The sequence below is a fragment of the Lissotriton helveticus genome, chromosome 4_1 (genome assembly GCF_964261635.1).
Source record: "Lissotriton helveticus chromosome 4_1, aLisHel1.1, whole genome shotgun sequence".
NCBI classification, from domain to species: Eukaryota; Metazoa; Chordata; class Amphibia; order Caudata; family Salamandridae; genus Lissotriton; species Lissotriton helveticus.
The window spans coordinates 1,850,305,165-1,850,326,939 of NC_136063.1; the positions used below are offsets into that span (position 1 = coordinate 1,850,305,165).

The 21,775-nt window shown below is 43.6% G+C and overlaps 2 protein-coding genes across 12 annotated transcripts in view; one reads left to right on the forward strand and one right to left on the reverse strand.

Moving 5' to 3' along the window:
• LOC144829392 (uncharacterized) overlaps positions 1-3,922 on the reverse strand; it is a 392,836-nt gene extending 388,914 nt beyond the window's left edge. For all 10 annotated transcript variants that reach the window (XR_013610651.1, XR_013610653.1, XR_013610650.1 and 7 more), the window contains exon 1: positions 3,618-3,922. Coding sequence is in view for 3 of the 10 variants with exons in the window: in XM_078688506.1 (XP_078544632.1) it covers positions 3,618-3,669 (52 nt within the window). In the remaining 7 variants the exon portion in view is untranslated. The remainder of the gene's footprint in view (positions 1-3,617) is intronic.
• Positions 2,556-14,402, forward strand: HMGN5 (high mobility group nucleosome binding domain 5). Of its 2 annotated transcripts, none has more exons than XM_078688508.1 (6): positions 2,556-2,932; positions 4,580-4,609; positions 5,647-5,676; positions 6,254-6,304; positions 6,811-6,945; positions 13,749-14,402. In XM_078688508.1, the coding sequence occupies exons 1-6, from the start codon at positions 2,918-2,920 to the stop codon at positions 13,794-13,796; spliced, it is 309 nt and encodes a 102-aa protein (XP_078544634.1). In that variant the 5' UTR covers positions 2,556-2,917; the 3' UTR covers positions 13,797-14,402. The 2 variants fall into 2 exon arrangements, with proteins under 2 accessions (XP_078544634.1, XP_078544635.1); XM_078688509.1 differs by having other exon boundaries at positions 2,621-2,932; positions 6,811-6,925.
• Positions 14,403-21,775: the final 7,373 nt, after the last annotated feature.

The following is a 21,775-nucleotide window of genomic DNA, read 5'->3' on the forward strand; positions in this document are numbered from 1 at the left end:
GTGAGGTTTATCCTGTCGAGCCTTCCAGATGTGATGATTTTCTAATGCAGAATGTCAGAGATAGGACATCACCCAGCACAACATTTTTTGAGTTTGGAGACTGTACATCCACCACCTCAGGTGGTGTAGGAGGGAGGGCTCCAAACTGAGAATAGCTTTTTTTAAAAGAACTTGATAGAGTTTGCGTGGCAAGACGCTTGAACAGTTTAGAAAATACAGAAAGTTGTGAGTCTACCTACTTTACAACTTTAAAATCCTACATGTAAATCACATCTAATTGATAGGGTTTACAGTTAAGATTGTGGAAAGGCGATGGAGTGTGCTTTAATATGTACCTTAAAAAATCCACATATCCCTTCACATAGCATCTCAATGTGGGCACCCTGAATATCAAAACCACAATACTGATGGCACTAAATATATAGAGGACAGATTATCAAATCATGCCCTCCCGATAAAAATATACTTCTGGCTACAGGCCTGTCAGAGGGAGAGTACCTGCACTTCTCAGTAGAGATGAAATACTTTTAATTGGCTAGTACCACCACTTCTAAGAAATGAGTAAGTAGTCTGGAATAGGGCACCTGCACTTCTGTTTCGATTTCAATAACGGTTCGTCGTGTTTAACTTTTGGCTATGGAGAGAGCGGTTATGTTCTGTATTCACACACAGAAGTCTGATACCACACATTATGAAATAATAGACACTTAACCATACATGTCAACAGACTTGATTCAGGTGGGAGACTCCCGAGGTTTGCAGCAAAAAAATGTTTTATTTTTGCAGTCCACATGACTAAAAGTGCTTCTGATTCAATATGTCAACAGGGGAAATGTCCACAATTTATTTTTCCCAAAATCTCATATTTTCCAGTTTTAAAATGTTGGCATGTATTCGTCACACTCTTAGCTGAGCTTGGTGAGCGTGACTAGGCAAATGCAAGTAACTTGAATGCTAGTCTGCGCTAAGAATCCTACCTTTACCAATGACAAAAATAAAGCCTCACGTTTTCAGTTTGAGCTAAGACCCGCATGTGATACTTAAATAGAAAAAGTAAAGAAAATCCGCTTTCATTTTTAACATGGTCTTTTTGTGTTTATTTTCAGCCATTATGGCAGCTCTAGAACACATTTGTAAAGTACTTTTTCTTATAATTGTCGTATTAAGTATAGACAGATAAGGATACAAAAAAATTGTCTTTACCAGTCCGTTCAATGTACATCACTAACTTGCCTAAACCCATAAACCCACCACACCCTGCTACAGCCGTCATAAAATGGAGTGTCAATGATAAAATGGAGCAGCAATACGTTGACCACGCCCGCTCTGTGGAAGGGGCAAGGCTAGCTGTGGCGCGCCACCTCCTTTCTGTTAAGTTGCACAGGAGTTTGGCCTGCCGCTCCGCGCGGTCGAGGAGGGCGTGTCACGTGACGCCCCCCGCGGCTACGCTCAGGAATGGCAGCTCTGTTGCAACCAGTTTATGCTGTGAAACCGCCGACATTTTAAAGCCTCGTCGTGTAGGTTGGGGAAATTAGATGTCCTAATTTATTTCGACGATAAACAGCACGGAAACTACGAATTGTTTTACCTGCGTTTAGTGCTGTTAGCTGTGCGCATCTAACTGGCGAGGGGGGGTTGCCTGTGGCAGGACTTTGAGATCAGTATGGCTAGAAATCACGTAATAGAACACGACCCCTAGCGTCGTTTATTGTTTAAAAGGCATCCGAATACGTTTTGCAGCTAATTGGAGTCAACTACGCCGTCATTCGAACCTATACTGAGTAGATTATTTTAAAAACAGGTTATTTACATCAGTGGAAATTCCGCACACTATGTGGATATTTATTTATTCTGTTGTGTTAACATTGCAAAGAGCGTGCGTGTTTTAGACGCGTAGCTAGGTGCATTAATTCGTGGTTTAGAATGATATTGCTACTCGGCTCCGCTGAAGAATTACGAGATTGGGTTGAAGGTGCCATATTTGAATACAATTTTGGATTCATTCATTTTGCTTCTATGATCGAACGGGCTCGCACCTTTGTGTAAACGTGAATCTATTTTGTATTAGTATTTACAAGAGACAATTCTTACAACTCGATTCTAAAAAAATATGATCAAAACAAACGAAATATCCCATTGTTGGCGGTGCTTTATCCAGATTTCTTTGCTTGGTCGTAGGTCCTAAAAAGTGGTCACAATGCGTACACCCGAGTAGTGGCCATCTTGACAAGCTAGGATATGGGACGTTAAAAGAAAACCGTATTCCTGCAATATACGATGTAGCGAATTAAACGTTCGTCTGCACATGCATTTGAAATGCGTTTCAAAATGCATGTATTTGAATTTGTAACGAGTTCGATGTTGCAATGTGAAATTCCCAAAACGCCTCGTTATTTTTTTAAATAACCATAAAACGATGCAGTAGTTTAATTAGGGAAAAATATTCCGATCTGAAATGGCCGCCGCGCTTGCGTAGAGCCACTAGCGGTTCCTCGGCAGCTAATAAGGGTGTCCCTCTTCTCTATCTATGTAGTCCAATTCCATCTTCTCCCGGCCGCAGAGGAGGACGAAAGGAGGGGAAATAACCCGCCTACATTTCCTACTCATGACGCCTAGCGCTAAGGCAGGACCAACCCTTTAAACCACCCCATTGGGCGAATACAATCGCATCCCCTACTTACCCCGCCCTGTTCAACCCTACTGATAAGCGATTGGGTGTAGGGGACGCCAATCCTTTTAAGATTGGGCCCCGCTTAGCGCAGCCCATTCATGTAGTTTGGTTGCGTGCTGGTGTATTTTACTGTTTGCAATAAAGGTCTTTTAACAGTTGTACCGATATTAAACTCTTCGTTGCAGTCAGTTACACTGCAGCGTTTCGACCTCCAGACTTCGAAAGCCATTACAGCCGCCTGCAAACATGCCCAAGAGAAAGGTGAGTGCCCTGGCGTCTCCATCCCTCAAGAAAAATGCAGCGCGCAGTCGGCTAGGGGATATGCGCTGCATAATACTAAGCATCAACAATATTTGGTTGGCAAAGAGCTTAGAAGATCCATGTTTGCTTGTTAATTATCGCTGGAAAGGTTCCTTGCGCATCAGCGACTATTAAAGGCGGCTTCCAAAAATATGAATCCTGCACCAAAATCTTAATCGTACAAATACGGCTATGTCTGATTCGTTTTACTCGAAGTTTTATTTGGTATTAAGTTTTATTTTTAAACACGGCGTTTTCTCGCTGTTTAAAGGTAATCTAGAAGAGGTCTTCATGTTTGTCTTTGTTTGGTAACCTATCCGTTTAATCTTGCCAGATTCCGCAGCTACGGGTTGGGCCATTAGGGGGCGCATGACAAGGAGCCTAAATTAGCAGTTGGCGAGGCCCGGGGCGGCTGTCGTTGTCTCCCGCCTCTTCTCATTCCAGCCACACCACTCCCCTGTGGGATAAACCAGAACTACGTGCGAGCCAACGCAACGCACTCTGGGAAAGACTCGCGCCCACTCTTGTCGCAATGAGACATTGGTCGGCGGAACGAACGGGTCACTCCCATCCGAATAGCCAACGGCTTTACTGTTGGGACTCGAATACTGTTCTGCACCATGTACAGTCCTTGGGCAATACGTACCAATCTCAGGCGATGACTCCGTTTTGATATAGCGGTTGAAGAAGTTCGCCATCTAACTGAAGACGCCATTGTTTCTTTCGCGACATTCTTATTGCTGCAAAACCTGGCGCGAATAGTTTGAATGGTAGCCTTTTTACGTCATGGCGTAAACAGGAAGAGCGAAAGCGCGCAAAGCATTGCGGGGACTGTAGTTCTCCCGTTAATCTGTAAATAGTTCGCTATGCACACATCTTAGTTTTTCCGTTTTATATTTTAAAACCACATGACCGATCCGTAACGGGTAATCCTTAATCTGTCGGAAAAAGTTGCACTCCAGTTTTGTGGTATATAATTGCTTCCTGAGTCTTTTAAAATGCACTGGGGTCGATCTGGTTAGTCAGTTGTTTTCGGTTTTAATTATGGGTCAAAGCAATTCTGCATTTCAATTCTAAGATCGAAAGTTGCCCACCTTATAGTTAGGGTTGTCACCGGCACAAAAATAAGCAAAGTCAACAAAACCCGTTTACTCCTTTATCTATGCAGTTTTGTTAAAAATGATATGTATTGTCGCGTCCCGACCTTTACAGAATTGTAAAACAACAACAAATAAATGGCCGGCATTTTTCTCTTCGAAAGGCGGCAACCCTTCCATCCCGTTGAGTTCAGTGTGAAATGCCTGCAGTACCCACCTAGAGATCCGCTACGTTGAGGGGTAGTGTTTTATCTTACGTAGTGCAGGACGTCCCAGATGGAATGTAGTGGAGATTCCTGGTAGCTACTTACTCTTCTCAGCGCAACGCAGTTTCTTAAGAACGTATTGTGGTGTTTGCTTTATTTTTGGATTACTTGTTAAATGTCATTGAGGCCACGATATGTGCACCCAATCGTTAAATTTTTCACTGGCCCACTTTTTTGTTGATAATTTTGTATAGCTTTCTACAATGTCACTTTACATATGTATTTCTGTATTTCTTTATTTTTAGGCTGCGTCTGAAGGTGAAGCCAAGGACGAGGTGAGTTGAGAAATCACAGTTAATGTTTTTTCGAACTACTTTGTCAGTTTCCAATTTTAGTTTGTTGGCATGCTTTGTTCATAATGTACACGTTCTTTTATGTTTCTGACACTTTGGTTGCTGGTGTACGAATGCCACTGCTGAAGTAGGTTAGGTGGGTTTGGACCTAGTTACTTAATTTAAAGACAATAGCTTGTCGCAAGGTACTCTGTTCTTTTCCCCTTTTTTGTAGTTGCCATTAATGCTGTAACTATGGAACATGTTCTTTTCAGATGCACACATCACAACCCTAGTATAGGCTCAGAAATGTATGGAAAAAACATACACCCAAGCTTGATTTGTAATATAACCGAAAATGGCAGTGGAGCTTCAGTGGCTTTTTTCTTTCCCGCGAAAAGGAAGCTGTGGTCAAATCTTTTTAAAAATATCGTACCCAGAAAGTGCAATCTTAAGATTTACAGGATCAATTGTGTGCAATTAAGGGACCATCCATTGTAGACAAATAAATAAACAGTTCACCATTGCAACACTAGCAATCGCAAACAAAGGGCATTATAGAATGTTGTTTTTGAAATGTATTGTGGCATGATTTTCTGCACGGGTTCTTTAAAGGGATTTTTACACAACTAATAGTTGTGCCTTTGTGTCACAAGGGTAAGTAAGGAAACATATATAACGGTTGTTTGTCCTTGTAATGCATAATTGCTCGTTTTGCATGTTATATTCATTGTAGGAAACGGCTGATTGCAGTTTATCATACTTTATATATCGGTTTAGGTTGTGATGGGGATTTTGAAGCCCCCCCACTGACCGGATTTAGAGGGATCGTCTTTTTCTTCACTAAAGCTAGTTAGGTACTCTAATTGCAGTGAAGGTGGCCCAGTGCTCACTCTTGGGAAACAGGTTCACAATAGCTATCAAGTAAAGAGTTGCTAAAACAAAATTGGCAGATTTCTTGTAGAAAACAAGTTTAGATTATTCATTTTATTCTGTTCAAACCTTTGTTAAATACTCGACCCGTGTTTTGATCTTTGCAGCCCAAGAGGAGGTCGGCTAGGTTGTCCGCTGTAAGTACTTACGTCTAAACTTTATTCTTTCTGACTTAGCACTCCTAGTTCTCACATTTAAAATGTCATAGGTAAATGCAATTAGATAATGATTTGCTGCTTTCTAATGCAAGGCTGGTGTACGTTGACGAAAGTCTTTTGTTAGATTCCACTGTAATGAAATTGTATTTGGAAAAAAAAAATGAACTGGGCACAGGTGTCTAACCGGAAATGTCGGCAAACAGAGGATTCTCTGCCTTTGACTTTAGTTCAGTCAGTCCACTTAAGTACCAAGGCAGTTTGTATCTTCACTGTACGTTTTCATTTGTGTGCATGCCAGGAATCCTACAGTTGTGTGAGAGCAGTGTAATGTGTCGCCGACACCAGCAGATCATTAAGTGGTGGTGGCTATTTGTCACGAAATGTTAGACGCACTGTGTGCGGAATTTCTTTTAGTAAATTAGAAGAACGGGGGTGGGCGTCTTTATTGAACATGAAGACAAGTGGTTTGAGTCTGGAGGGCAACCTCTGTCCGTATGTTACACGTTAAATAATTATTCGTCTGCTTTCAATCTAATTTTCTGGTTTGTCCTTGTAGAAACCTGCTCCACCTAAGCCAGAACCAAAGGTCAAAAAAGCAGCGGCCAAGGTAAATACAAAGTAAATCGTTTTTCGTCTACTATGACAAATCACCCAGCTTTTCTATTTTTTTATTACAGTTGGGCATACTTATCTTCCCATGCTATTAAGCAACTTTAATTCATTGACTATAGTGTATACAACTTTAATTTGACCTGACATCTAGAAAGTGTATCAAATCTTGTAGTGCATTCTTTAGTGTCTGAGCCTATTTCCCAAAAAGGGATTCTGTGCCACATTTACTCACTGAGAGAGGCGATAAGGTGGGTGAATAGGAACACCTCATTTCACTTGCACTAGGGGTATCTGACATGTGTGGGTGGGGAGCTTGTTATCAAGGTGTGTGTAGACCAGACCCCTGTGATAGGGTTTTGTTTTTGGGTGGAGCGAGGCGGCACACACTCGTTTTCATCCTCCACCTATGTGAAATGGCCAGCATAGTTTACATTTTATACTGTGAGCCGTTTTGTGTAATTATACTTGAATGTTGATTATTTGTAACTTGTTCTTTAACAGAAGTCAGCAAACGATAAAAAGGACGACAAGAAACCAGCAAAAGGAAAAAAGGGAGCCAAGGGCAAGGAAGAAAATAAGCAAGATGACGCCAAGGAAGAAAACCACTCTGAAAACGGTGATACCAAAACTAATGAGGTACCATTAACTGTAGCAATACAGTTCTGTGTGAGGATTCCTGTTATAAGAATAGAATAGTCTATATAAATAAGGATAGTTGTTACTCATGTCTGTTTTTATAACAGGAATCCACATTCTAGCTGATAAACTAACCAAAATACCCGATATGCATGTATGATCAACACTTGAGTTCTTAGAAGCTCAGTGTGATATACATTGCAAGCTATCAGCTAGTAATGACAAAATTACATGAACTGTTAAGGGTAAAAGAGGACCACATTGATTGTGAATGGATAAAGGTTTTAAGATGCTCTTCATGTCTGTCTTGATTGTACATTTTTGTATAAAAACATATATGCATTTATGATTAAATTACTTGGTCATTGTTCCAACAAGAGAGAGTCTACATTCTCCAGCTATGGCGTTGCTATATATGGATATTGTTTGCCATTTTAAATGAACTGGGAAAATGTACAGTAGACATAACTTTTCTAGGTTTTCTTTGGGCTTCCATTCTTGGTTCACATCCTGTTTCTACATTTTTTTTTTCTGCTGAGAGTTCTAAATGTACCAGTGTCAGTCTGCTGCTTTTGTGATCACTTCAAATGTTTTAGAACTTAAGAAAGCAGGCAGACTATTGTCATTAACGTATGAAGATGCGAACAGGTCTGTTTTATATGAAAGTCTGTCCTGAATAATTTTGTCCCTGGAGTTTCTCGTCACCAGGGACAAAATGATGGTTCTGGTATTACTGCAAAACCAGGTTACTGACAACTTATTAGGTGACTGACACAGCCCACTAGTCCCGATTCACATCAATGGTGTCACCGCTGACATAATGGTCAGAGTATGCTACAAGTGCGTGGCCAACATGTTTCTCGTTTATTGAGTAAGAATTCACGTGGCTATTCTTCAGGTTAAGAAACACTAAACTATCTACACAGTAGTTGATTCGGTGATGCTCTCCAAGGTGAACCAAGCACTCTGCTACCTAACATTGAGGTATCTTTATTATATATATAGAAAGGAGGTTAGCTTTTGTTATGTACGTCCTCTGTCTGTCATTCGATGGAGCCTGACCATAATCCAAATCAGGTTTGTCCCTAATTGCAATTATTTTTCGGTGGTTGTAATGGCCATTCCATTCTATTCATAATAAAAAGGTACCTCCATGTGAGGTAGCAGAGTGCTTGGTTCACAGTGGAGAAAATCGCCAAACCATCCACTGTGTAGATAGTGTAGTGTTTCTGGTCTTGACAAATTGCCACATGATTTCTTACACACTAGGCGAGAAACAGGTTGACCACCCACTTGTAGCCATCATGTCAGCAGTGACACATTGACGATTTTAACTGGGACCAGTGGACTCGCAAATTAAATTAATTTTGGAGCACCACTTAGTCTCATTTTATTCCCTCTCAACACCCCCCCCCCCCCCCCCCCCGCCCACACACACACACACCATTTTACCGCACACCGCCGGCCTGACCAGGAGCAAGTCCTATGATGAAGCATGACACCCAACCGGATGTGTGATGGCCCCACTTCCCAAATTGGGAGGCACCCCATCTCCACCTTTAGGGTAGGGGTGTTGACCGACCAAGCCTCCCCCACAGGAACTGCATACCTTTTCTCTTCATTTGTGTTCATTGGGGTGTCTATGCTGCACCTACAAGTGCCCCTAATCCTGCTTTTGTTAGAAGTTACTTCAGTCACTGCCATCCCTGCAGAAAGATCCCTGAGGCCCACAGGGAGGCACTGCCAGTCCCGGAGAACTGCATACCTTTCTTCTCATTAGTGACGGAAGTAAGCCCACAGGGTGGGTGGCTGTCATTATTACAGATCATTCACAGTTTTGCAGCATGAATCTTTCTGGATTCACTATGCTGTGCATTATTCTGCAACATAGTTTTTTTTTTGTCGCCCAAGTGGGCGTCGACGTCCCACCTTTTGGTGTACTTGTGACGTCGGCTTACTTCCTGCGGAAGCTCCCCCCTTTGGGTGCCATCTTCAGATTCTTTTTTCCGACGTGGGGTCTGTATTGTTCCCGAAAGGGCTTCAGAGTTTTTGAGAAAAGAAGACGCCAAAAAGTAAAAAAATTTTGCAAGAAAGGGATTGAGAAGACGGCGAGAAACTACACCATTAAGCGGGACGACATAGAAGAAGGAGACCTTCGACGTCCAACGGAGAATGCACACACAGGGGGCCCCCTGAGCGCAAGAAATGGACAAGACACCCTTTAAATTCTGCTGTAACTGCCACCACAAATACGAGCAGAAGGACCAGCACCGGGTTGTAACCTCTGCCTACCGGTCGACCACAAGAGCAAGGACTGCAACGCCTGCTCCGCCTTCATACCGAAGACTCTCGGGGTTAGAGAGCGACAGCGAGGGGCCAACTACAACATGCAGGGCAAGGGCCAACCGCTGTCCCTTCGAGACCTGGGGCTCTCGACCGACGAGGAAGACCACGTCGCCGGAGAAGACGACGACTACACGGTCGTAGAGACCGATAAGACTTCTAAAGAGGTAGGAGACTCGATGGCCCTAAAACCCCGACAGACTCTCGAAGGTCTGAGCCAGACTCGAAAATCAGTTTTCCTCAAAGGGAGCACAGGCGCCAAAAATTTAAACGGCTGCAGCTGCATCCAAGGACAAACAGCCCAGCGGATCCTTCGAAAAGGACTCCCAGGCGGTGAAGAATAGCGAAAAGCCAAGGTTGTCCCCGAAAATGAACGTTCGGCTTCCAGAGAGTAGGACCCGAAGGTCGCTTCGACATCTACAAAGGACCCAAAACCAGTTTCGACGTGTACGTCTAAGAGAACAGCTGAACCATTCGATGGCAAGCAGGCAGCTGAAATGGATAGAAAGAAAAGACTGCTCGAGGCAGAGATGGATAACATCCTGCAAAGGGAAAAGGAGTTCGACGAGAAAATGAAGAAATTCTCAATCCCGTCAAACTAAAGACACTGGTCGTCGAAATAGATGAGGACAACTTTGACGCCGAAGGGCTGTCAAAGCCCAGAGATTCTGGAAAATCCAGAGAAAGAAGACTACTACGAGGAGGAGGGCGACGACAGTCAGCGGACAATCCTCTGCTCAATATCCTCGGGGATACAGGACCTGGCGTGGCAGGACCTCGATACCGAAAGCCCAGAAGAGGCCGTGGACACGTACCCTTCGAGGCCTTCACAGCCAGATGACATTTGAGCCTACAATATGGTCATCAAGAACGCAGTCAAGCTGGATGAAGAAAAACCAAAAGCAGACTTCCTCTTGGAGACCCTGCTCCCCACACAAACTAGGAACCAGTACCTCCCCATGCTGTAGAGTGTCACGGCCCAGGGAAAAGAGGCGTTCAAGGAACCGGCAACATGCAGGTCAGTGACGCCGAGGACGGAGAAGAATTATAAACACTCCTCCTAAGGACCCTCCCTACATCCGAGGATCCGTTACGGCGGACTCCATTATTGCGGCGACAGCCAGGAAGAGGGCAAATGTGCCAACAACATCAGGGCCACCACAAGACAAGGAAAGCAGGAGGGTGGACCTAACAGGGAGGAAGATGGAAAGAAATGCAGCCACGCACTGGCGCATGGCAAAGTCTAACGCACTGCTGAACAGGCACCAATACCAAATTCTGGACGAGATCGGACAGCTGGTCAAGCGCCTCCCAGACGAGTACCAACCAAGAGCGTCACACCTTGTGGAAGAGGGGGGAAATGTGGCATATTCTTGTCTCAAAACCGCCCTGGACGGAGCTGACACATCCAGCAGGCTTATGATTTTGGAAATCGCGGAGAGAAGGCAGACCTATCTCAGGCTACAAACCAGAGGTGCAGCACAACATTCTGAACACCCCGTTCAATGGGGAGACACTGTTTGGGGCGCCTGTGGATAAACTCACCCAGCTCAAAAAAGAAAACTAAACTGCAAGGTCCATGGGAGCCTTAGAATTCAGTGCGACGAAAAGGGGTACTCCATCGCGGAGACCGAACGGAAGTGGGGGAAACAAGCCAGGAACGTCACACCAGACCTTCCAGCAGTCCCACCAGGGAGAGAGCCAAACACAACAAGGACATCAAAAACAAACCCTCATCTTCCACCCAGCCGACACAAACCTAACAAACCGCTACTAAGTCTATGCACAGCATAGTGAATCCAGAAAGATTCACGCTGCAAAACTAATAGTTTCTTACCTGTCGGTGTAGCTTTGCAGCTTGAAGATCTTTCTGGATTCACTAGCGAACCCACCCACCTCCGCCAGAAAGATAAGGCTGGAGAAGCAGGTGGTAATACAAGGACAATACAGGAACAGACGCCTTGAAAGACAAAGCGGATACATCTTACTGGAGAGGAAATACTGAACATTGCCAAAGGATTCGCAAACAGAACACAAAACAAAAAATAAGAATCCGAAGATGGCGCCCAAAGATGGGAGCTTCCGCAGGAAGCGTGCCGAAGTCACAGGAAGTACACCAAAAGGTGGGACGTCGACAACCACCTGTGTGACGAAAGAAAAGACTAAGATTCCAGACCCAACCACTAGAACGCGGAATAATGCACAGCATAGTGAATCCAGAAAGATCTTCAAGCTGCAAAACTACACCGACAGGTAAACAATTCGTTCTCACCCAGCAGTAAAAGCCTGTACCCCCTATATAAACCATTTCCTATTAAACCTATAGGTGAAAGGTTGTAGCTCTGTGCTGATCATTCAACATTGAGGCCTAGAGGTAAAATGCTGTAACCGTGTACAGATATTCACTATTAACCCAGATGTGAAGGGCTGTAACCCTCTTCAAATCACTTCATATCCCTCCTAGAGGTGATATGCTGTAACCCTACAAACCATTCTTTATCAAACCGTAGAAGTTAAAGGCCGTAACCCTGTACAGATCATTAAATCCTAGGGATGAAATGCTGTAACCATGTACAGAACATCAACCATTAAACCACAGAGGTGAAATATTAGTATTCTATACACCCCACTGGACCTTAGGGCCTGTGAGTGAAAGTCACTATCCTTGGACTGAACGTTACCATTGTAGATCGAGGTCAAATGCTATGTAACCCTGTAGAGAATCGTGTCTATACACCCTAGAGGTGAAGGTCTCTGCAACTCTGTACAAAGTATGCTCTTAAATCCTTGAAGTGAAACGGCTGAACTAACTAAACACCATTCACCCCTAGCGATGAGAAGGGTGTAACCATATACAGCCCATTATCTAGCCAGTCAAAGAGGCAAACCCTTCTACGTCTGTACACACTTACTGTCCGGATACAAAGGGTTACAGCTCTTTAACCCTGCACAGAGCACTGTCCATCCAGACCAGAAGGGGAAGTCTTTAACTCTGTACAGGCAATTCTTACCTTGCTTTGGAGTTGAAAGGCTCCTTCCCAATAGGACCATTAAAAATTCAACCCTTGAGGTCAAAGGGTCTAAGCCTCTGCTACCACTGACCACTTAATCGTACAGGTGAAATTATCCGTAGCCCAGTTTAAACCATTAGTTTGACGATGTACCCTCCAGATCTGCAAACCATGTACCATTCAGCCCTAAAGATCTGTAACCTTTACATACAATTAATCATTCAATCAGAAACATGAAATGATCTCTAACCTTTTACAAACCATTTACCATCGGACCAAAAACTTAAAAGATGCTGTAACCCTTCACACGTCATTTACCACATAGCTTACAAGAGTAAAAGCTATGTAAACCATAGCAAGCCTTTACAGCTAAAAGTTATGTAACCCTTATCTTATAGAAACTTAAGTTCTACAGGGATCCCAGGTGTATGTCAGATCTGCCTTTTTCAACACACCACTTTACCATCAATGTTTTTCATATTATTATGAACCATTTTGAAATGGACCATTGGTGTGTACCCGAAGAATGATGGCATTGGGTGACAGATAACACACTGTGTGTGTTTATGTATTGAGATATATAGCCACTAGCTCCTTTCCTCCATAGACTGCACTCAAGTGGTGGGACACCTGAACTTTATTTCAAGCAACTTCCAAGAGTCACTTTTCGGCACTTGTTGCCTTTGTCAATCTGGTGTGATCAAAATCGTCATTTTGATTGCACCATTATGACCCATCCCCCTCCATGTACATAGAGGAAGTACTTTCCGTTCGTTAAGGAAACCATGTTTGTCCTTTACACGTAATACATGATCAAATAGGGATTATTTCATGTTGAGTATTTAAAATGTTTAAATACAATTTAAACAATGCGCTCACCCGTGCACTAACGGCAATTGGGCACATGAGAGACATAATCATCTCAAAGTGCCCTATGATGTGCTCTCGTCTTGATCTGCTTCCACATTTGCTAATTTAGCTTTTTTTGCCACTTAGCTTACATGATTTTGCACTACTAAGGACAACATTAAAATGGACCATCGACACTGGTTTGTGTGTTTTTGAATTATGGCATTGGCTGATCTGAGCATACAGGATATCTTAACAACCAAAGATCCATGTCTCAACTTTGTACTATAAGTCCCACTTGATGAAACTTCCTCTGCCTATTACTGAAGGACTGGGAAACAAGATGGGTCAAAAAGCATATTTATAGGTGGTGGTAGATGGGGAGTGAGTACACTAAGTAAAGTGTGCTATTGCAACTACTGTTGCTCACCATTCTCAGATGTGTTAGGCCTGGGAGTACCTTAATAGTTACTACTGCCAGAAACTTGAATTACTCTTGTTAAAGATGAGTATGTGTACGCGAAGTTTGTATTTTAAAAGTATCGATTTGAGATTTTTTGTTTTCTCATGTATTCTTTATATTTTGCTTTTATCTTGTAGACGCCAGCAGCTGAAGCATCTGACGAAAAAGAATCCAAGTCCGAGTAATATCAGCTCTGTCCTCCTATTTCCATCATTCGGTCTCCATACCTCCATGCTGTATTGTTAACAGAGAGGAATATTTTTATCAACTATTTTATAAACGCAGGTTTTTTTAGCATGAATTTAATTGTGGAACATCTTCATCTCGGTTACTTGGGAAAGAAATCTACGACAAAATGATCATTGTTTTAAAGAATTTGTGATTGTTCTAGTTTGTATGGTACTTGGAAAGAGTAAGTGGTGGTAGTTTTTGACTTAAGTCAATGTGTCCCTTTTTGTGCAAGTCATGCTTATGGACTTTGGATCATGATTTTACCCTGTATATGTTGTATGGTTTCTTAAAGTGGGGAGGTCTCAAAAGAAAATAACTGTCAAACATTCCAGTGATTCTGTGGGTTGTTTTTATAAGAAGGTAAAATATTTTCATGAAATCCTAAGAGCTGGAAATTTGTTTCCCAAATGTTTATTATTTTGCCGCCTATTTAGGGAAAAAAAGTGAATCATGTTTTTAAATTAAGTACAAACATTTGTTTTAAATAAGCAGACTGGTTGCACCTACCCACTGTTGAGAATTTTGCTGGATATACCTTAATAAAAAAGACTCCTCAAAAAGTTACGTCCTTGTGTCATTTGTACAACAGCTTTGCAAAGCCAAATTGTTATGGCCAGAAAATAACTCAATAGGACGGTGAATCTTTATATCAATATCTGCCCTGATTCTCAAGCTTGGAATTACATTGTCCACTTGTGTGTTCGCTGTAGGCCAGACATCTCTGAAGTTTTCATTCCAAACTTCAATAAGGGGCAAGGTAAGATTCTCAGTGAACCAGCAAAGACCTAGTAGTAACTTTTATAGTCTCAAACCACTATGCCCTTTGAATCTCTACATACCAGCAATAAGCATCGCTGAGAAGACGTATCAAGAGAATGCCTGCTCCCACTTTCTCTCAAGGACTCCGGCACTTCACCTAAGACTAAATTACATTTTCCAGAAAAGAAAAACTGCTGCTTATTAGTTGTACCTGCAGTGGGGTCTAAGGCCAGTCTTGTAGCCCAGGGCCCTCCACTTCATAGCCATTGTTGTTCAGTGAAGGCTTTAATCTGGACCAAGCCTATTTCGTCTCAGCCCCCCCACCCCCCCCAAAACCAGACAGGATGGCTTGGGATTCCTTGCCTTATGTCTCAAGGCTGCAAGTGTGGCTGGATCTTCACAAGACCTCGCTGATGTGAGTCACCTAGTGGTGTACCTTGTTATCAGGGCTGACCCTCAACAGCTGCCTGACACTTCTACTTTCTATTTTAGAGGTTGTACTGTTCCAACGTGCTGCAATAGTGTTGCACCCAGCCAGCCTTTTCAAAAACTTTAAAACCCATTTTCATATAGGGACTTCTAACCACACATTTTCCACCATGTAAATTTACCCCAAGCCCAGACTGGATCTGGAAATCTCAAAAATTCTCTTGTGCATTGGTAGGTGATTGTGGTGTTTACTACTATGTTCCAATAAAGTTCTATTGATGTATTTTGTTAACATAGTTTCTACTTCCCTGTTGAATGTATTATGTCACTTAGAATGCTTTTATGTCATGGGTTGGAACGGAGGGCAGAAGCGGTTGGAGTTGGTTGTTACTTGATGTCTCATTCCGATGCACCAGTGGGTCTTTTATTTGTTTATTAAAACTACTAGCAGCCCGTCCCGACGTTGTCCGGGTATGAAATAGAATGTGTATTTGGCAAGGGCAATTTGTTTTAAAATCTCGCGGTAGACAACAGTTTTTGTTTCATTAGAATAGGGACGGAGAAGGCCCTGCTACAGCCCTGGTTGATGTTAGCAGGCGCGTGTAATTGGTGTAGTGATCCGACGCCTGAGCCAGGCTACAGCCCTAGTTGATGTTAGCAGGTGCGTGTAATGTCGTTGAATGAGAGAGTTATCAGCCACGGGTAAATCCGTTTAATGAGAGAGTTGAGTGACAGCGAGTAGGAGAGGCTGCAGTAATTGTCCCCGCAGACACGCTCATTTGCGTGTTCCCCCGCTTGAGGCCCAGATGCAGACCTATTTGATGTTAGCAGGCGCGTGTTCCCCCGCTTGAGGCCCAGCCGCAGCCCTGGTTGATGTTATCAGGCACTTGTAATTAGTGTACTAATCCGCCGCCTGAGCCCGGCTAGAGGCCTGGTTGATGGTAGCAGGCGCGTGTAATTTCGTTGAATGAGAGAGTTCAGTAACAGCGCGCAGGAGAGGCTGCAGTAACATTACTTACCAGGCCTCCAGGTGAATGCGTTTGTCACGCCCCCAGCACACGGCCACAGCAGACTATCTTCTGATTAATGTACGACCCGCATGGCATGAAGGGTGGAACGTAGCACACGCCCCCAGCGTGCCCCTTGATGCGGCACGCCCCCAGTGTTTATCATGCCCCCAGCGTGCCCCTTGATGCTGCGCAGCAACGTAATTGGCGCTTGTATGTACGACTCACGTGGCATGAAGGACGGACACGTCCCCAGCGCTGGTCATGCCCCCAGGACACGCCCACGATGTGATGGCCATACCACACGCCCCCAGCATTAGTCACGCCCACAGCACAACGCAGACACGCCCACATGGGACTACTTTGCTGGCACGGTTCTTTTACCTTTTTAAATGTATAGAGGAGTTGGCCTAACGGCTAAGGCGCTCGACCTGGCGATCTGGGTTCGAGTCTTTGTAACAACGCCAAACATTCTGGGCAAATCACTTAATCTCCCCCTGCCTAACAAAAATGAATGTGTGTCCTCGTGTAACGTAACTGGTGCTATGTAAAGCGCTCTGATACCGGATTCAGTTCGGGTCAAGTTCGCGCTATATAAAACTGCAAAAAAAATATATGGTGGCCGTCTGCATAGCCTATGTCCTCCTGCTGCAACTGCCCTTTCCAACGCTGTATTGGGTGTTGTGATTGGTGCTGTGGATACTGAGATTACCAGCCTCAAAGGTTTGGGCTCTCTCTTTATAATATTAGTATGGATTTCTCTACAATTTACCGACTCCATCGCCTCTTTACAATGACGACGAGGGATTTCTTCTGACCCACTGTGTTTTTCGTTTTTTTAAAACTAATTTAGTCTTCAAGATATCTCCTTCATTTGTGGGCGTTTGGATTTCTACAATTTTGAAAGCATTCCTTGGAGACGATTTCATTATCTGGGTCTAGCTGCATGGTGTCTACAAATCCTCGTTACATGAACTTTGCCGGAGTCAAGGTACTGTGTTTGATAATTTCTTGCCATTGGTGGCTGATAGGCGCTTCCCGTGCGCTCTGAATTGCAAGCACGCTCGAGCGGATCTCTCGCGCTGCAAGAATCTCTGGCTGAAGCTTCTCTGTGACGTCTGCAGTGCTTGCGTGTCATGCACTTCATCTGCACGCCAGCCACGCTCTGCACGCGTAAGCCACATCTCAGCAGCCACATTGGAGTCCCGGAAAAATTGTTGGAGCAATTGGAAGGCTGCTTTTTAATTTGCATCTCATTGCGATACTTCATGGGGTCCAGCCTAAAGTTCAGTCGAGTGCATTTCAGTGATGTGCACACTATTTACTGTATCTTTCTGCTTTACATGCATTTCAGTGATGCGCACACTTATTTCGTTCAATTTAACTTTCTGCAGTGATGCACACACTTGACAGTCTATGGAAAGTTTATCATCAATTTTCTTTTGAAATTTTGCCTGTATTTCAGTGATGCACACACTAAAAAAATGTTTAGGTGCACATTTTGAAAAGGAAGTATAGTTTGCTTTCTTTGCTTATTTTTTGGTTTTTGCATTCTATACTAGTTATCTGGGCTCTAAACTGCAGTGACGTGCACACTATTATCTTTTATTTACAGAGCGTCTGTTCATGATGGCTGGTTCACAATTGTGCAATCAACCTGATATTTTCAGGTCCAGGCTGTAACTGCGCGAATGCACTGTTCTTGCGAAGACTCATGTAGGGGCTTTCAGAAATCGCTTCAGATGCTTGCTTTTGCCCCAGGTTATTGACCTTTGCGTGCAGCTTTTTAACAAAGATGGCATGCAATTGGCCAAAGGTGGGCACATTGCTCTGCCTATGGCTTATTGGTGGCGGTTACCCGCACAGGCCACATCTCTTCAATTATCGTGCCCAGGCCACTGGTGCGACACTTAAAAACAGATCGCTCTCTGCGGCGCGCACACCACTCACGGGCATGTTTCCCTGAAATGGTGCACCCGCTGGGTCTGTACTGGACGGTTGCGTTAATTGCCTTCACAGCCACTTGCCATGGTGTGATTATTATTGATCAAAAGGAAACTTTGTTTTTCCCCACTGATTGTTGAACTGCATTAGAGAATGACAAAAATATTTACAGATGCAACCGTCATACTCCAATAGATGGCGCTTCAAGCGCGTTTGTCAGAATACATCTGAAACAAAGTTGGACTTAAAATATGTAAAACTGCCTCTGGCATATGACTGCTGTCCGGTCCCTTGATAAATAAATGACTCAGCCAGGCCTAATTAAACGTTTAGTCTGAAGCCAAGAGACTGTATTTAGGGAGCAAAAGAGAGGGCACGACATGCAGTTCTACCCGAGATATCAATGAGGCTGTAACCGGATGGGCTGCCAGAGCTCATACGTGGCTTTGGAGAGAATTCTCAGAGCTAAAGTTCTCTAAATGCTTCAAGCTCAAATTTACGTTCCTTAGGTTTGCACTCTCCCCACCCTCCTCCCCTCCCACCCAACACAGACTCTCCAATATGAATGTTTTGTGTGCTCCTCGATAACTTGTGCCACGAAACACGGGCCTTGGGAGGTGAATCCGGACCACTTGGGGCCCGTGGCAAAGCCCACGAAAATGGGGCGCACCAGATTGGTCGCCCATAAGCTAGCCGCTAGCCACCCAATCAAGGAAGGAATTGGCAAGCGGCCAGGGGAATTCAAAAAGGGTGGCAAACCCTGACTGGGCACATGAAACCCACCCCCAGAAGAACCAGAGCGCCAGTGCTGAAGGCTATTAAGATCCATATAACACTTTTGCGTGTTTGTATTTACTTATAGTGCACATGGAATCCGTGTTATAGCGCTCCTGCGGGACATTCAGAGATTGGCTACAGCACAGGAGAAGGACTAGTTAAGGCCAGTGATCTATAGCTATAGGGTGTTCTTAACAGTAAGTGTCTTAATTGATCCCCACAGGCTTTGGTAGGTAAGTTGGGTTATCTCGATGAAGGCCTTGCACTTGACGCAGAGAATCTTAAATGTAATCGTAGCATCTAGCAGCAGCCTCTGCAGGTCTTGAACTGCCAGTATGTAACCAAGCGCCTGTTTACAAGTTTAGTCGTGCGGCGCCGGGTGCTCCCCAACGCCATATCGCAAAAGCCATGGTCAGATCGACCGCCAGATTAGGAGTTTCCTCCTAATGGGCACCTTAGTGAGAACACCAGAAACAACATGGACAGAAAAACCCTTGCTGTGCAGGAACTGGTGTGCATGCACACAGGTTGTGCTCCCCTGTATGCATCCAAATGCAGTAGAGCCACAGGGGGCCGTGCATGGCACCCCTTGTTTCCTCTCCACCACAGTATTCATGGAGGAGGAACCTCCGTGACACTGCCAGCTGAGAGGAAACTCAATATGCTTGGCGGACCCACCAAGCATATTGCGCCCTCTTGACCGCCACAAAACCGCCAGGGAACAGCAGTTCACTGGCCGCTGCAGTAGAGGTTCAACCACCCAAATCATAATAGGGTGCTTGGGAGACCACCACGCACGCACGCCCCCATGAGACTGGCAGTCTGATTCAGGCTCCAAGTGTACTTTTTGACAGATGTGAGGGGGGCTGTAGCATGGAGGATGTCCTTGACTGGAATGAACGATGACTGATGGCCTCTGACCACAATGGCATGACCACTATTGAATTATAATGACATCAGTGAGTAGGCTGCAGTCTTCAGTTGGTCAGTGGTCCCAAGTTGCTGTATTTTCTTCAGTGAGTGAAGGAAGAAATTGGCAGACTGGACTAACCTCTCAATGGGACGCGCTAGCGATCAAGTGCCATCCATGGGGCATACAGAGATTAAATTGAGGAAGAGCGAGAAGAAACCATAGATTTTTTATTTTTTTTATTTATTTATTTGTTTTTTGTTTGTGTTTTGAGTTGAATCCTGTTCATGCCCTTTAGCTCCACCTGTATTTTATTGAGATCTACCTCTTGCCAACCCTGCCCGACCCCACAGCATCCCAATGGAGCCGATGTAGTGTGCTACGAAGCCCTGCAGACACTACTCACCAGAGATGGAGAAAAGCAGCAATGGTCTTTCCTGACGAACCGGTGAACTACCCCCCAGGAACCGTGACTGTCTGGCTGATATGAGCCTCTGAGCCAAGTTCTGCTTGGATATATTGCTTCTGTAGCAACATATTGTAACAATAAACGTGTTCCATTCTAACACACAAATCATGTGACAAAAGCATGGATCCATAACCCACCTCTGACCTGAATATTGGGGGAATGTGTTGCTAATTATATAGCACAAACCTAATTGTAGGTCAAGAGCGCATTGTACATTACTGAAGGTCAGGGCTGGATTGGGATAAAAAATTGGCCTGGGCACCCAAAAAGCAAGCTGCCCACATTTGTGGATTGAGTCTTTTTTCAAAACACTACTTAAGTGCTTTAAGTGTTATAAAAAGAAGGCGGGGGGTTCTATAAACAAGGCATGTTTCCTTAACTTTACTATGATAAAAAGAAGAATTTGCAATGCAGTAGATCTCTCAATTGCGAGAATTTGAGCTTTTGGCATTGTAAATGACTATGCCTTTTATTTGGGTTAAAAAAAACCTGCAATAATAAAAGGCATTTATTTTCATTTACAATACCAATAGGTCAAAGTTTTTAAAGTGTGAGACCTATTGCATTGCAAATGCTTGTTTTAGAAGTTCCTGGAAACCCTAAATTGATGTGGAAAAAGTGGTTTGATACTTTTGAAAACTATCTGTTGGGTATTGATGGTGTCAAGTTTTCGCCTGGGAAAAAAAAGCTGCTATTTAGTTTTTTAGGTACAGCAGCCATTGATCTATTTAAAAACTATAAGTGGTCACTGTGAAGGATGGGACGTCTACTAAGAAGCAACAGCAAGATTACAAAAACAATTTGTAGATGAGCCTAATGTAATGATAGAACAACATGCTTTTAACAAAAGAAAGCAACATGTGGATGAGTCCATTGAAGACTATGTTGCTGCTTTTAGAGTCTTGGCAGCTAATTGTGATTTTGGAGCTAATATTGATTACTGTAGAAGGGATCAATTTGTTTTTAATTGGGAGTCCAAGAAGGTGTTAGAAAGATTGTTAGCTTCTTGAAATCCAACATTAGCTGAAGTTTTAGATATTGCTAAAGGCATTGAGAGATCTATTCAATCAGCTAGTGCGATATCCGATGAGGAAGTTAATACTTCTTCTCATGTGTATGCCATTCAACCTGTTCAAAGACCATTTAAACCAGGAGTTACTAAAAGTAGTAAACTAAGTTTTTTAGATGTGGGTCGAAGACGCATCTTGCTAATTTTCCTGATTGTCCTGCTTTAAAAATAAAATGTCTAAAAAATGTGACATGGATCGACCTTTTCAAAGTTTATGCAAATCCATGAGCACTCTTAAGGTTTCAGTAAATTCAGTTTCAAATGTTCAAGAGGATTTGAACAATCTACTCTTAACGTTGTGTGATCCTAATTCTGAATGGTATATTAACAATGTAAACCTACCTTTGATTAGGTGGGCAGGGGCTGAAAGTGCAGCGGTGCGTAGGGAGGAGGCACAAGTATACTGGAAAACTGATTTTGTTAGATTAGGACATGATGGTTGAAGCATGCAAAAACTGAGAGCCGGCTACTCACTCTAACGCTCCGAACACTCAATAAGACAGGAGAGGGAATGCTATGGGTAGCTTGAACCCCCACTTAGTGAAAGTGTTGGGGTATTTATCGCTGTT

Bases quoted from the DNA above. Each gene is read 5' to 3' on its own strand.
- HMGN5 (XM_078688508.1), top strand. The intron at 5,677-6,253 runs GTAAGTACTTAC...TTGTCCTTGTAG, and splicing joins GGTCGGCTAGGTTGTCCGCT to AAACCTGCTCCACCTAAGCC. The intron at 6,946-13,748 runs GTACCATTAACT...TTTATCTTGTAG, and splicing joins GTGATACCAAAACTAATGAG to ACGCCAGCAGCTGAAGCATC.